At 31.0% G+C, this 13,859-nt stretch overlaps 1 protein-coding gene across 1 annotated transcript; it reads left to right on the top strand.

The window, feature by feature from the left end:
• The first annotated feature begins 2 nt into the window (after positions 1-2).
• On the top strand, positions 3-12,159 carry slc26a11 (solute carrier family 26 member 11). Its single transcript, XM_051909708.1, has 16 exons — positions 3-183; positions 1,132-1,566; positions 1,648-1,840; positions 3,123-3,208; positions 3,300-3,379; positions 4,212-4,354; positions 4,428-4,606; positions 7,222-7,294; positions 7,405-7,455; positions 7,533-7,593; positions 8,147-8,202; positions 8,276-8,416; positions 8,528-8,655; positions 10,043-10,142; positions 10,246-10,379; positions 11,440-12,159. The coding sequence occupies exons 2-16, from the start codon at positions 1,384-1,386 to the stop codon at positions 11,554-11,556; spliced, it is 1,725 nt and encodes a 574-aa protein (XP_051765668.1). The 5' UTR covers positions 3-183; positions 1,132-1,383; the 3' UTR covers positions 11,557-12,159.
• Positions 12,160-13,859: the final 1,700 nt, after the last annotated feature.

Raw genomic sequence — 13,859 nt, 5'->3', positions numbered from 1 at the left:
GTCGCCGCTGACGTCACACAAAGGGCTGTTTTTCAGTCTGTCAAAAAACCGCGATTCATGTCAAAGTCGCTTTGATTTCAACTAGTGTTACATTGTGTCTTTGTGTTTTGGTGTAAATAATGAGATTACGTCCGGGGAATGTTTCAACTCCGATGAAGCACGAGGCTCGAAGTCACTTATGAGGTTTGATCTTTAACTTGAATTCGCATTGTGGCTCTGATAATTGATCTCAACTTTCAGTTTGGTTTGCAAATACGATTTAAAAACAGTTTTTAAACGATATTATTGTTATTATTGTTATTTTATTTAGTGTGTTTTTCCCCAAATACGTATTCTTCGATTTACCCTGTGGTTTCATACAGTTCACTGGATACTCAAATCATGAGATTCTTTTAAAATGTCATATGACTCGTGTAAAAACTCTGAGGTAATCAGTTTTAATGGTATTTTTAGGAACATTTCCTTGTTTTTTTTTTCTCGATGTTTCGATGATTTTGTTACTGTAATGTATCTCGGTATTGTATTTCAAAAAATAAACTAATCAAACTGTAATGATGTATTACTTTTATTGATTACTGAGAATTAATTGTGTATTTTTTATCATTACGATTTTTTACTGTAATGCAAAATACATATAATGATATATTTTTAATTTGAATATAGTTATACACGAAGTTAGTAATCTAAAGGGTATTTTTATGACTTTTTTGCATTTCATTACTGCTATGCAAAACAAAACAAACTTCAATGTATTATTTTACCTGTAATATATTTATATTTCATGGAGTTAGTAATGTTTAAGGATATTTTTAGGACCATTGCATTTTGCTTTTTGAGATTATTTTAGTAATTAAACATAATTTCCCATTACTGTAAGTAGAAAATCTATATATAATGATATATTTTAATTTTAATATATTTAGGCATGAAATTTCTAAATATGTTAAAATACTGTCACAATGAAAAAAAAAAAACATTATTTGTATTAAAAATAGGCTTCCCATGCAAAACGTTTTTGAGAGATTCTGAAAGAGTGATTTCACAATAAGCAGCATTTTATAGCTGCTTTCGTGCCGTCTTGTGGTTTGAGATTTGCAGTTTTACTAACTAATGCTGTTCAACTGTTCACAGGTTTACTTTCACGAAACAGTTACGGAGAAGCAAGAAGAGGCTTTCTGGATCTCGAGGGTTTGAATACCATATGGCACAGGAGAGCTTGTTAGCACAAGAGATCCATAATTGCTCCACCCTTCCCATGAACCTTTTGCTCGTCCACACCCTTGAATAATAAAACATCCTGGATGAAACATGACAGCTCTTTGTGTAATTCTTGACTGATTCTGATTGTGAACCAATGGTGCTTTGGTGGATCTGAAGGTCTTGATGGAGCATCTGACAGGACTCCACTGGAATGCCGCCCTGCGCTCTTGTTTTCCCATCCTCACCTGGCTGCCCAGGTATAACCTGACGTGGCTGAAGATGGACGTGATCGCCGGTCTGACAGTAGGTTTGACCGTGGTTCCTCAGGCGCTGGCCTACGCGGAGGTGGCTGGTTTACCTGTGCAGGTGAGAACATTCACATTCTCTCACAGACACAGCTTGGGGAAGGTTTTCTTGACATTTCTTGACTGTTTATTTGTTTTTCAGTACGGTCTGTATTCTGCGTTTATGGGTTGTTTCGTCTACTGTATATTTGGCACGTCTAAAGACATCACACTGGGCCCGACGGCCATCATGTCTCTGCTGTGTTCACCGTACATCGGTGGAGATCCTGTGTTTGCCGTGGTGCTCACCTTGTTGTGCGGCGTCATCCAGACGGGAATGGCTCTACTGAGGCTGGGTAAGATGGAAAATGGGGTTAATGTTAACATTTAGGCCATATTTTCACTCTATGTTGGTGAATGTAGTATTAGTATTTAATTAGTATTGTTTAAACAGTCATGTGTACCAGTGTTAAATAAAGTATGACTAAAGTAGCAGACTCAGCTGTCTGTTAATCAATACCATCTTGAAAACAGGAAGTCTGTGTTTTTTTTCACTCTCACATAAGTATCAGATTGTATTACTTCCTGTGCAACTTCCTGTTGAAGTCTTTGAAGCCGCACACCAAAATATAGCAACGGGTTTTTAAGAGCGTGCCAAATGAGGTTGTGGAAGTGGCTGAATTACTTAATAAATAGATAAATCAGATACATCTTTACCGCAGAAGAAACTCAACAACAGATATGTTGTATATTTTTTAAAGGGTAACACTTTACAATAAGGTTCATTAGTTGACATTAGTTAACTACATTAGTTAACATGAACTGCACTTATACAGCATTTATTAATCTTTGTTAATGTTAATTTCATCATTTACTAATACATTATTAAAATCTTGTTAACATTAGTTAATGCACTGTGAACTAACATGAACAAACAATGAACAGCTGTATTTTCATTAACTAACGTTAACGAAGATTAGTAAATACAGTAACAAATGTATTGCTCATGGTTAGTTCAAGATGTTTAACTAATGAACCTTATTGTAAAGTGTTACCATTTAAAATTTGTATAAGTAATATAAAAATATAAAAATAACAATCATAATAATAGTAATTATTATAATTATATTAACATTTTGAGCACTTTTCATATGCATTTTCAGGAATAATAATATATTAAATGTAATTTGTATATATAATTTATAAATTATTTATAAAATAAACAATTATTATTATTACTACTGCTACTACTATTATTATTCTATAATTTATAAGTGCATTTTAGATGTGTTGTAGCTTTATAATTAAATGAAAACAATTAATTCAAAAAAGCTGTTTTCAGAAATAAAATAAATTAAATATTGAGCACCTTTTAAATGTTTTACTTTATAATTAAATAATAAAAATAAATAAATAAATAAACATAAAAGATTAATCCAAAAAGCTGAGTTGATTATTTGTGAGATATATATAACATTTTTTACACTTTTATAATTGTGTTGTAGCTTTATAATTAAATGAAAATTCATTCATTCATCAAAAAAAAAAAGCTCAATGAAATTTTGTTGTTTTAAAAGTTTTTTAATGAGTTTTATTAAAGTCAGTCACCTCATCTGCTGTTGATTTTTACTTCATTAGGGTTCCTCTTGGATTTCATCTCATATCCAGTAATTAAAGGCTTCACGTGTGCTGCGGCCGTCACTATCAGCTTCGGCCAGGTCAAGGTAAGAATCTTAGATGCCTCTTTTCATTTTAGATGCATGTATCTTTAAGAGTTTTTGTGCCCTTTGTCAATCCACTCCATTTGTGCTGCAGAATATTCTGGGTCTGAAGGAGATCCCACAGCAGTTCTTCCTGCAGGTGTACTACACCTTCCACAAGATCCCTGAGGCCAGGTGAGCACACACTTATGTGTTTGACCAATGAGCTGTCACCATTTTCTAATCCCTGTAGTGTTAAAGAGCCCTTATTATGCTATTGTAAAGGCTCTTAATTTTGTTTTGGAGTCTCCTACATCAGGTTTACATGCATCCAGGGTCAAAAAACACTTTAATTTTCTCATAATATACAGAGCAGCATCAGCTCTTTTCTCACAGTGTCTGAAACGGTTTAATCAAGGATTCGGTCTCTCTAAACCCTCCTTTCTGAAAGCCTACTCTGCTCTGATTGGTCAGACGGCCCAATCTGTTGTGATTGGTCTACTGCTTACAGCTAGTGTTGGAAACCAAACGCCCATTACCATATCTGAATTTTAGCTGTGGATCTTCCTTAGCACTTGATACACAGTGATATGAAGAGTGACTATGGTGTTGGTTTTACCGTATCAATTGGAAGTGCAGCAAAGTGGATTTGCTTTCACAACACAGAAAACAGCATCTTCTCGACATGTCGACAAACCAAACTTGAACCAAACTCTTCCAGGCCTCAGCTACAGCTACAGTGTTTGAGAGTCAAAGTAGATGTTAGTGGACAGCCAATGAAGACCATAGTCTAGCATTATGCAAATGTCCTGTAGGTTTGTGCAGGAAGTAAGACTGGAATTTCTGACGTTCTTTCTTTATAGATTAAAATCTCTGTTTATCAACACTTTGCAGATCTTTGCAGACCTTTTACTTTCACAAACAGCTATATTACACACTGCATGAAAGGTATTATCCAAAAAAGCATAATAGGGGCACTTTAAATAATCTGTTCTAAGCTGCTTATCTAAATCATCTCTCTTCTCAGAGTAGGAGATGTGATTCTGGGTCTGTGCTGTTTGTTCTTCCTGATCACGATGACACTGATGAAGAATTCTCTGGATTCTGCTGAAGAAGAGGCTCCTCTCCTCATCCGATCAGCGCAAAGGCTGGTGTGGAGCTTTGCTACTAGTGAGTGCTTAAAAAGTCTTTGTGAATCTATAAATGAACCAACAATTTAGGAATATCCTTCTTGTGTCCGCAGTCCGGAATGCTCTGGTCGTCATAGCGGCGACGGCTGTTGCGTATTCCTCAGAGGTCACAGGACACCATTTCTTCAGTCTCACCGGGAAAACCGCCAAAGGACTCCCTCCTTTCAAAGCTCCACCTCTTTCAGAGACGGTAGCCAATGGCACGGTGATTACTTTCAGTGACATCGCAAAGGTGAGATATTAGTGTAGTCTGTGATAACAGCGTACCCTCAGAAAATCAAATACTGCCCAATTATATTAAGAAATACATTAATAAATGATTACTTTTTATAATAGGACTGTCGGTAGATTGAGATAATCATGGTTATTCTTGTTTTCAGTAAAAATGTTTAGAAATGATATAGTACAATACAATTATATTTAATTTAGATTTATAATTAAGAATATCAATCATCTAAACACATCAAATATTATATTTAAACATTAAAACTATTTAAATATTAATTAAATGTAAAATAAATCATTATATATATATAAATATATATACAAACCCGATTCCAAAAAAGTTGGGACACTGTACAAATTGTGAATAAAAAAGGAATGCAATAATTTACAAATCTCATACTTATATTTTATTCACAATAGAATATAGATAACATATCAAATGTTGAAAGTGAGACATTTTGAAATGTCATGCCAAATATTGGCTCATTTTGGATTTCATGAGAGCTACACATTCCAAAAAAGTTGGGACAGGTAGCAATAAGAGGCCGGAAAAGTTAAATGTACATATAAGGAACAGCTGGAGGACCAATTTGCAACTTATTAGGTCAATTGGCAACATGATTGGGTATAAAAAGAGCCTCTCAGAGTGGCAGTGTCTCTCAGAAGTCAAGATGGGCAGAGGATCACCAATTCCCCCACTGCTGCGGCGAAAAATAGTGGAGCAATATCAGAAAGGAGTTTCTCAGAGAAAAATTTTGAAGAAAAGTTTGAAGTTATCATCATCTACAGTGCATAATATCATCCAAAGATTCAGAGAATCAGGAACAATCTCTGTGCGTAAGGGTCAAGGCCGGAAAACCATACTGGATGCCCGTGATCTTCGGGCCCTTAGACGGCACTGCATCACATACAGGAATACTACTGTAATGGAAATCACAACATGGGCTCAGGAATACTTCCAGAAAACATTGTCGGTGAACACAATCCACCGTGCCATTCGCCGTTGCCGGCTGAAACTCTATAGGTCAAAAAAGAAGCCATATCTAAACATGATCCAGAAGCGCAGGTGTTTTCTCTGGGCCAAGACTCATTTAAAATGGACTGTGGCAAAGTGGAAAACTGTTCTGTGGTCAGACGAATCAAAATTTGAAGTTCTTTCTGGAAAACTGGGACACCATGTCATCCGGACTAAAGAGGAAAAGGACAACCCAAGTTGTTATCAGCGCTCAGTTCAGAAGCCTGCATCTCTGATGGTATGGGGTTGCATGAGTGCGTGTGGCATGGGCAGCTTACACATCTGGAAAGGCACCATCAATGCTGAAAGGTATATCCAAGTTCTAGAACAACATATGCTCCCATCCAGACGTCGTCTCTTTCAGGGAAGACCTTGCATTTTCCAACATGACAATGCCAGACCACATACTGCATCAATTACAACATCATGGCTGCGTAGAAGAAGGATCCGGGTACTGAAATGGCCAGCCTGCAGTCCAGATGTTTCACCCATAGAAAACATTTGGCGCATCATAAAGAGGAAGATGCGACAAAGAAGACCTAAGACAGTTGAGCAACTAGAAGCCTGTATTAGACAAGAATGGGACAACATTCCTATTCCTAAACTTGAGCAACTTGTCTCCTCAGTCCCCAGACGTTTGCAGACTGTTATAAAAAGAAGAGGGGATGCCACACAGTGGTAAACATGGCCTTGTCCCAACTTTTTTGAGATGTGTTGATGCCATGAAATTTAAAATCAACTTATTTTTCCCTTAAAATGATACATCTTCTCAGTTTAAACATCTGATATGTCATCTATGTTGTATTCTGAATAAAATATTGAAATTTGTAACTTCCACATCACTGCATTCCTTTTTTATTCACAATTTGTACAGTGTCCCAACTTTTTTGGAATCGGGTTTGTATATATATATAATGCAACCATATATTTATATATTGTATAAACAACATTTTATACTGTGTTCGACTATGTTTAATAGTTGTACTAAAGCCAAAAATAATTAAATAAATTTTGGAAAATAATGTAAACTATTTTTTAATATTTATAAAAATATTTTATATATTCTTTATATTTTATTATTTAAAAATATTTTAAAGTTTTATATTATCACTGTACTAAAGTCACAAATAAATATATTTTGGAAAATTACTGTTAACCATTTTTTTTTAATTATACAAATATTTAATATATTCTTTATATTATATTATTTTAAAAGTATTTTAAAGTTTTATATTGTCACTGTACTAAAGCCACAAATAGAAAATATTTTGGAAAATAATTACTTTCTTCTATGCACTGTTAATGTCAGATGTAAAAAGTAAAAAACAAACAAACAAAAAAAACATTTGTTTTTATTCCTTAATATTAGAAAACTAGTTCTGTCAATAGAATAATAAAACAATTTGTAATAATATTATATTTAAAAAATATAAATATATTCTAAAAGCACCCTCTAGCACCCCCTTGTGGCCTTCTGGTGGACCCCAAAATATAATCCAAATAGTATACCATAGTACTAGTAAAGTATATGTGACATTTTAGAGATTTTAAGTGGCCAGTCAAGTAGAATACTGATCATTATTGACCAATCAGGTGTATTTTCTCAGGATTTAGGTGGTGGTCTGGCTGTCATTCCTTTAATGGGCGTTTTAGAGAGCATCGCTATTGCAAAGGCATTCGGTAAGAGCTTATTTTCTTTAAAATACACCTAGAAGTGTCCTTACTTCTATATATACACCAACACAGACACTGTTTGGATTCATTTGACAGTCTGTTTGTTCTTCATGCAGGCAGCAAGAATAACTACCGAATTGATGCCAACCAAGAGCTTTTTGCCATCGGTGAGAGTTTCTCCTCCCTTATAAAGTTTTAAATGAGTATAAATGTGTCGTTTCTCATCACAATGATGTTTCTGCAGGTCTCACAAACATCATGGGCTCATTTGTGTCGGCTTATCCTGTCACAGGCAGCTTCGGAAGGTCTGTATTGTACTGTTTAAGCATAAAATGGTCTGCAAAGCTACAAAGTCACTCCAAAGGGAGTTATTCTCTGTCAGTGCACACTGTTTCTGAACTCCCTGAAATGCCTCCATTGTAGTCTTGAGTTTTCTTCCGGGAGCAAACATGTCACAATATTCCTCATTTAAATAAATCCTAGCTCCATTAGTAGTGTGTTGAAACTCGCAGTTATGGTAAGGGGCGTGACATTTCACAAACATCCTTGAAGCGGCTGACCAATCACAACACACTGGTCCAGCCGACCAATCAGAGCACATTGAGCTTTTTGGAGGGAGGGGCTTCATGGAGGCAGGAACTAAACACAGCGTTACTGACAGACTGGGAAGAGAGGAGCTGCAAAAATGTCAAATATGTGAAAAATAATGTGGTTTTGGAACATTTAAGCATAAAAAAACCTACTCTAGACCCCAAAAACAAAATCAAGTCTTTAAAAAAGGGCACAATGTGGCCTCTTTCAAGTGTCTGTAGGTTTATTCTTCACTTTGTAAGTGTTTTATGTGGTGTTTTCTGTCAGAACGGCTGTTAACTCTCAGACCGGAGTGAGTACGCCTGCTGGAGGGATCGTCACAGGTGACACTCACACTCTGTGATCATGCTGACATGTATAATATGTACACCGTCTGAAGTCTGTATCTTTCTGCAGGTATTATAGTGCTGCTGTCGCTGGCGTTCCTCATGCCACTGTTCTTCTTCATCCCTAAAGCGTCACTCGCTGCCGTCATCATCTGTGCCGTGAGTCCCATGATGGACTTCAGAGTGCCTGTTCAGCTCTGGAGAGTCAAGAGTGAGACTTTAGCATCACAATATATATAAATTGGAAATATTATAAGTAATATTTAATAAATATATATTTTTTATTTTTCCTTGCACATTAAAATCTCATTGTTTCTCTCAGGACTTGATCTGCTTCCGTTCTTGGTGACGTTTCTGGTGAGTTTCTGGGAGGTGCAGTACGGCATTGTGGGAGGTGTGGTTGTTTCTGCTCTCATGCTGTTGCACATCATGGCCAGACCTAAAGTGAAGGTGAGTGTACTTTTAAGTGTGTTTTTTTAATGAAATAGCTGTATATGACCAATGTAGACTGTGAGCCGTAAATGAAGGACGTTTATTCCAGAAATGTTTGAGATGCACAAGTGTACAAGCATGTGTACAAGTAGAAATTACCATAAAATCAATTTATTTATTATAATTAAGAATAGAAATTATTTGAGTCATTTAAAATATATATAACATATAAAAGTAATTAGTGTATATATACAATAATTATAAAATAAGGTAAATGTATTTTATTTCAAACACATGTAATTATGCTGTTTTTATAAAATATTTGCATTTAAAACATTTAATATTTGTTTATATATAATGAACATATATTCATTCTTTTTCATATTTTTTAAGACTTAAATATTTAACTTTATATATACAGTTTAGTATTTAAATATTTTATTTTTTTATTTAAAAAATATAAATATTGCATTTTATGATTAAGAATATATATTAAGGCCTTATTTTTATACTAAACCTTATTTTTTATACATAATGTTTAAGGAATTTTGATACATGATATATTTTATATATAACATATTGTATTAATATTAATACAATATTAATACATTAATATTTAGAATTATTTATATAACATACATTTTTTTAAATGCATTCAAATATATCAAATAATATAAATAGGTTAGAAGTAGAATAAAATAATCATGAATATTCTACTGTTTGGAAAATTTTAAAATAAATCTAATAAATCTAAAACATGTTTTATTTATTATAGCTTTTTTATTACTATTATAGTTTTTTTTGTCATTATTTGATAAAATTTTTATTATAATTAAGAATAGAAATGATTTGAGTCATTATGTGTATATATATATATATATATATATATGTGTGTGTGTGTATATATATATATATGTGTGTGTGTGTGTGTGTGTATGTATTTTAGTTTAAACACCTATAATTATGCTGCAGTTATAAAATATGTATTTAAAACATTTAATATTTGTTTATATATAATGAACATTATATATATTCATTATTTTTCCTATTTCTTTAAGATTTAAATATTTAACTATATATAAAGTTTAGTATTATATATATATATATAGTTTAAATATTAAAACATAATATTTAACTATTAATAAATAATACAATAAAATATTTATGTTTTTATAAAAAAAGTTACATGTATTTCAGTTGCTGTAAGTAGAATAAAATTATTAATCTATTAAAAGATTATTCTGTTGTTTGGAAAAAAATAATTTCTATTTGATAATAGATAATTCCCATTAATTTCTTTTTCTTTCTAAAATAAATATGAAATGAAGTGTGAGGTATTTTAAATGTAAAATGAGCCGCATGCAGCAGTCAGTCAGACGGTCAGGTGTTGCTGGTGTGTGTTCAGGTGTCTGATCACGGTGTGGCGGTTCTAGAGTTGGACAGTGGGCTGAACTTCCCCGTGACGGAGCATCTCAGCAGACTCGTGTACACACACGCTCTTCATGGTGAGACGCACACATTGTCTCTCTCACACACACACTCACACACGCTTTCATTCCCTCAGCTCATGTCCTTGAATGCTCATGCTTTCGTGTCTGTCGTCTGCAGCGTCTCCTCCGCGGTGTCTGGTTCTCGACTGCTCTCACGTCAGCTCTATAGACTTCACTGTAGTCTATGAACTCACTGAACTGCTCAAACAGTTCCAGCTGACGGGACTGTCACTGATCTTCACTGGACTAAAGGTAGACGTTATCATCAGCAGACGGGGGGCAATCATTACAGCTGCCAAAGTTAACATCTTCGTCTATGACATTAAGATCAGTAATCAATACATTTCATAAAAAATGTTCATTTATATATTAACATATAAATATATATTAATTAATATAAAATCAGTTAATATAGATTAATTCATATATATATATAATATGAATTAATTATATCAATTTTATATATATATATATATATATATATATATATATATATAAATTATAAATGTTTCATTTTTACCATTTTACAAAAAAAAAAAATCATCATTATTTTTACACTTAAAAAAATCAATTTAACATTTTTTTTTATATAATAAAAAAATTAAATGCATTAAAATAGATAAAATAATGTAAACAGATTATAAGTAGATTAAAATAATCATGATTTTTGTATTGTTTGGCAAAAAAAATAAGTATATTTCATAAAAATAAAATTACTTTTAAGAAAATAAATAATTTGAGTCATTTAAAATGCATATAACATTATAATGGCATGTATAAAAATATAAAATTGTTAAATGTAAAATAAAAACATGATTATTTTATCTCATTTACAGCTTTTTTTACAGGCATTTGACATTTTTTTTATTTAAAAAATATAAATATTGCATTTTATGATTAAGAATATTTATTAAGGCATTTATAACACATGTAACATTATATTGTGTATAGAAAAAAATCTTATTCTTATACATAATTTTTAGGGATTTGATATATGATATTTTATATATAATATTGTATTTTAATATTTAGATTTATTTATATAACACATTTTTTTTTAAATGCATTCAAATATATCAAATAATCTAAATAGGCTAGAAGTTAAATAAAATAATCATGAATATTCTAATGTTTGGAAAAAAATACAATACAAAACTTTTAAAATAAATCTAATAAATCTAAAACATATGTTTAATAAAGAATTATAATTAAGAATATAACCTATTTGAGTCATTTGAAATGCATTTAACATTATATTTTATGTATATAAATGTAAAGTTTTCTTGATATCTCTCTTCTCTCTGTCTCTCAGCCGTCAGTATTAAAGGTGTTGTTGACGGCTGACCTTCCAGCTTTCAGACACACAGACAGTGTCGACGAGGCACTGCAGCTTCTGACCGGTATCATTCACTACGACCAACCATTATAACACCCAATCACAGACCAGAACTGATTATGTGGCTTTGAGCCAATCAACAACTGATATCTCAAACCTCTGATGATTAGTCACATGAAATACTCTGCACACACCTTTGACCAATCAGTACTCAGGAAGAAAGACTTTGATGAAAACTGTTGGGGAACAAAGTTACATAATGTTTGTGTTCATGATGACCAAATGATGTTTTTGCACTCAAAATAGTGGTTCAAATTCATGTTCATTTTGAGCAACTATTTTTATGTAGTTGTTTTGTTTTAAACATTGAATCACACGTATAATACTATGTAATTTTATGAACGTGCACTTATTCTCAACACTAGAAATAATCAAATCTTCAGTACTTTGGGATAAAAATAGGCTAAAAAAAATATGACATTATTTATGATATACTTGATATATAAGTCTCTTTCTCTGCAGACTGCTTATAGGCATTAATACGAATGTTTACTATGGGCTGTAGGTTTACATTTCAACTGAATCTCCATTAAGACAGACTTTTGGACTCTTTTCTACTGACCCAGATGAAACTGACATTAACACTGCAGAAACACTCACATCTCTTCTGATATTAAACTGATATGATCTACTATGGCTATGCTTGAAATTTTTTTTTTTTTCTTTTTATAAATGTTCAGATTATTATACATAAAATATGCAAATATATTTCAAGTATATAGATCGAAAGATAGTCTATTTTAATTGTATTAATATATATATGATTAATTATATATGTATATAAATGTTTCATTTTTACCCTTTTACCAAAAAAAATACTATTTTTACACTGACAGCTTTTTAAAAAGCTATTTAACATTTTTTAATATAAAAAAATTAAATGCATTAAAATAGATAAAGTAATGTAAATAGATAAGTAGATTAAATCATGATTATTGTATTGTTTGAAAATAATAAAAAGTATATTTTATAAAAATAAAATTATATTTAAGAAAATTAATAGTTTGAGTTATTTAAAATACATATAACATTATATGGTATGTGTAAAAATGTAAAATTGTTAAATGTAAAATAAAAACATTATTTTTTCTCATTTACAGCTTTTAAAAAAGGCATTTGACTTTTTTTTTTTAAAAACAAACTAAAATATATCTTTTTATGATTAATAATATATATTAAGGCATTTATAACATATTTAACATTATATTGTGTATAGAAAAAAATCTTATTTTTTATACATAACCTTTAAGGAATTTGATATATGATATATTTTATATATAATATATTGTATTTTAATATTTAGATTTAGTTATATAACATACAATTATATATATATATATATATATATATATATATATATATATATACATATACACACATACACATATATATTTTTACACATACATGCATATTATTATAATTATATATATATATATATATATATATATATATATATATTTATAATAGCAACATATATCATACAAATATATATTTTTATTTTTATTAACATACCTATATATACATATGCCTAATTTTTTGTGTGCGTGTGTATATATATATATAATATACATTAAAATGTGTAAAAGTGTGTATATATATATATATATATGTATATATATGTGTGTGTGTGTGTGTGTGTGTGTGTGTGTGTATAAGCCATAATAATTATATAAAAATATATAATTTTATATTTTTTATAAAATGTATATTTGTGTAAAAATACAAAATGTAAAATTTATGTATGTGATATATGTTGCTAATATATATATATATATATATATAATTATATATATGCACACACACATACACACTTTTACACATACATATTTTAATATATATTATTATTAATTAATAACAACATAATAATTAAATAACAACATAAATATATTTATATACATTATTTTTACATTTTATATGTATATATAAAAATTATATTTTTTACACAAATATATCTGTTTTGATACATTTTATATGTTTATAAATAATGTAAACTTAAATATATTTTATATAATAATAGTAATGGTATAACGTAGGGGTGCCTAATCCTGTTCATGGAGATTCAGCTCCATCCATGATCAAACACAACTGAAGCAGAATCTTCAGGAGCACTTGATAATTGCAGACAGGTGTGTTGGATCCGGTTTGGATCTGAACTCTGATCTCCGGGAACAGGATCATACACCTCTAGTATGCCACTTTTCAAACAGTAGAGGGCGATATTTTGCGTCTGTAGTTAGTTACCAGTTTATTACATGGAGTTCTTCAGCTCAGTGTAGCTAGTTTCATCGTCAGCCAATAATGCCCTGACATTACCAGCAAGAAGAGTGCAAACAACT

This window comes from Ctenopharyngodon idella, chromosome 10 (assembly GCF_019924925.1).
Source record: "Ctenopharyngodon idella isolate HZGC_01 chromosome 10, HZGC01, whole genome shotgun sequence".
NCBI lineage: Eukaryota > Metazoa > Chordata > Actinopteri > Cypriniformes > Xenocyprididae > Ctenopharyngodon > Ctenopharyngodon idella.
This window is presented reverse-complemented; position numbering and strand designations above follow the sequence as displayed.

Excerpts from the sequence above, each read along its gene's own strand:
- slc26a11 (XM_051909708.1), top strand. The coding sequence starts at position 1,384 with ATGGAGCATCTGACAGGACTCCACTGGAATGCCGCCCTGCGCTCTTGT. Across the intron at positions 4,355-4,427 it reads GGTGTGGAGCTTTGCTACTA|TCCGGAATGCTCTGGTCGTC; the intron begins GTGAGTGCTTAA and ends TTGTGTCCGCAG. Across the intron at positions 7,295-7,404 it reads CGCTATTGCAAAGGCATTCG|GCAGCAAGAATAACTACCGA; the intron begins GTAAGAGCTTAT and ends TTCTTCATGCAG.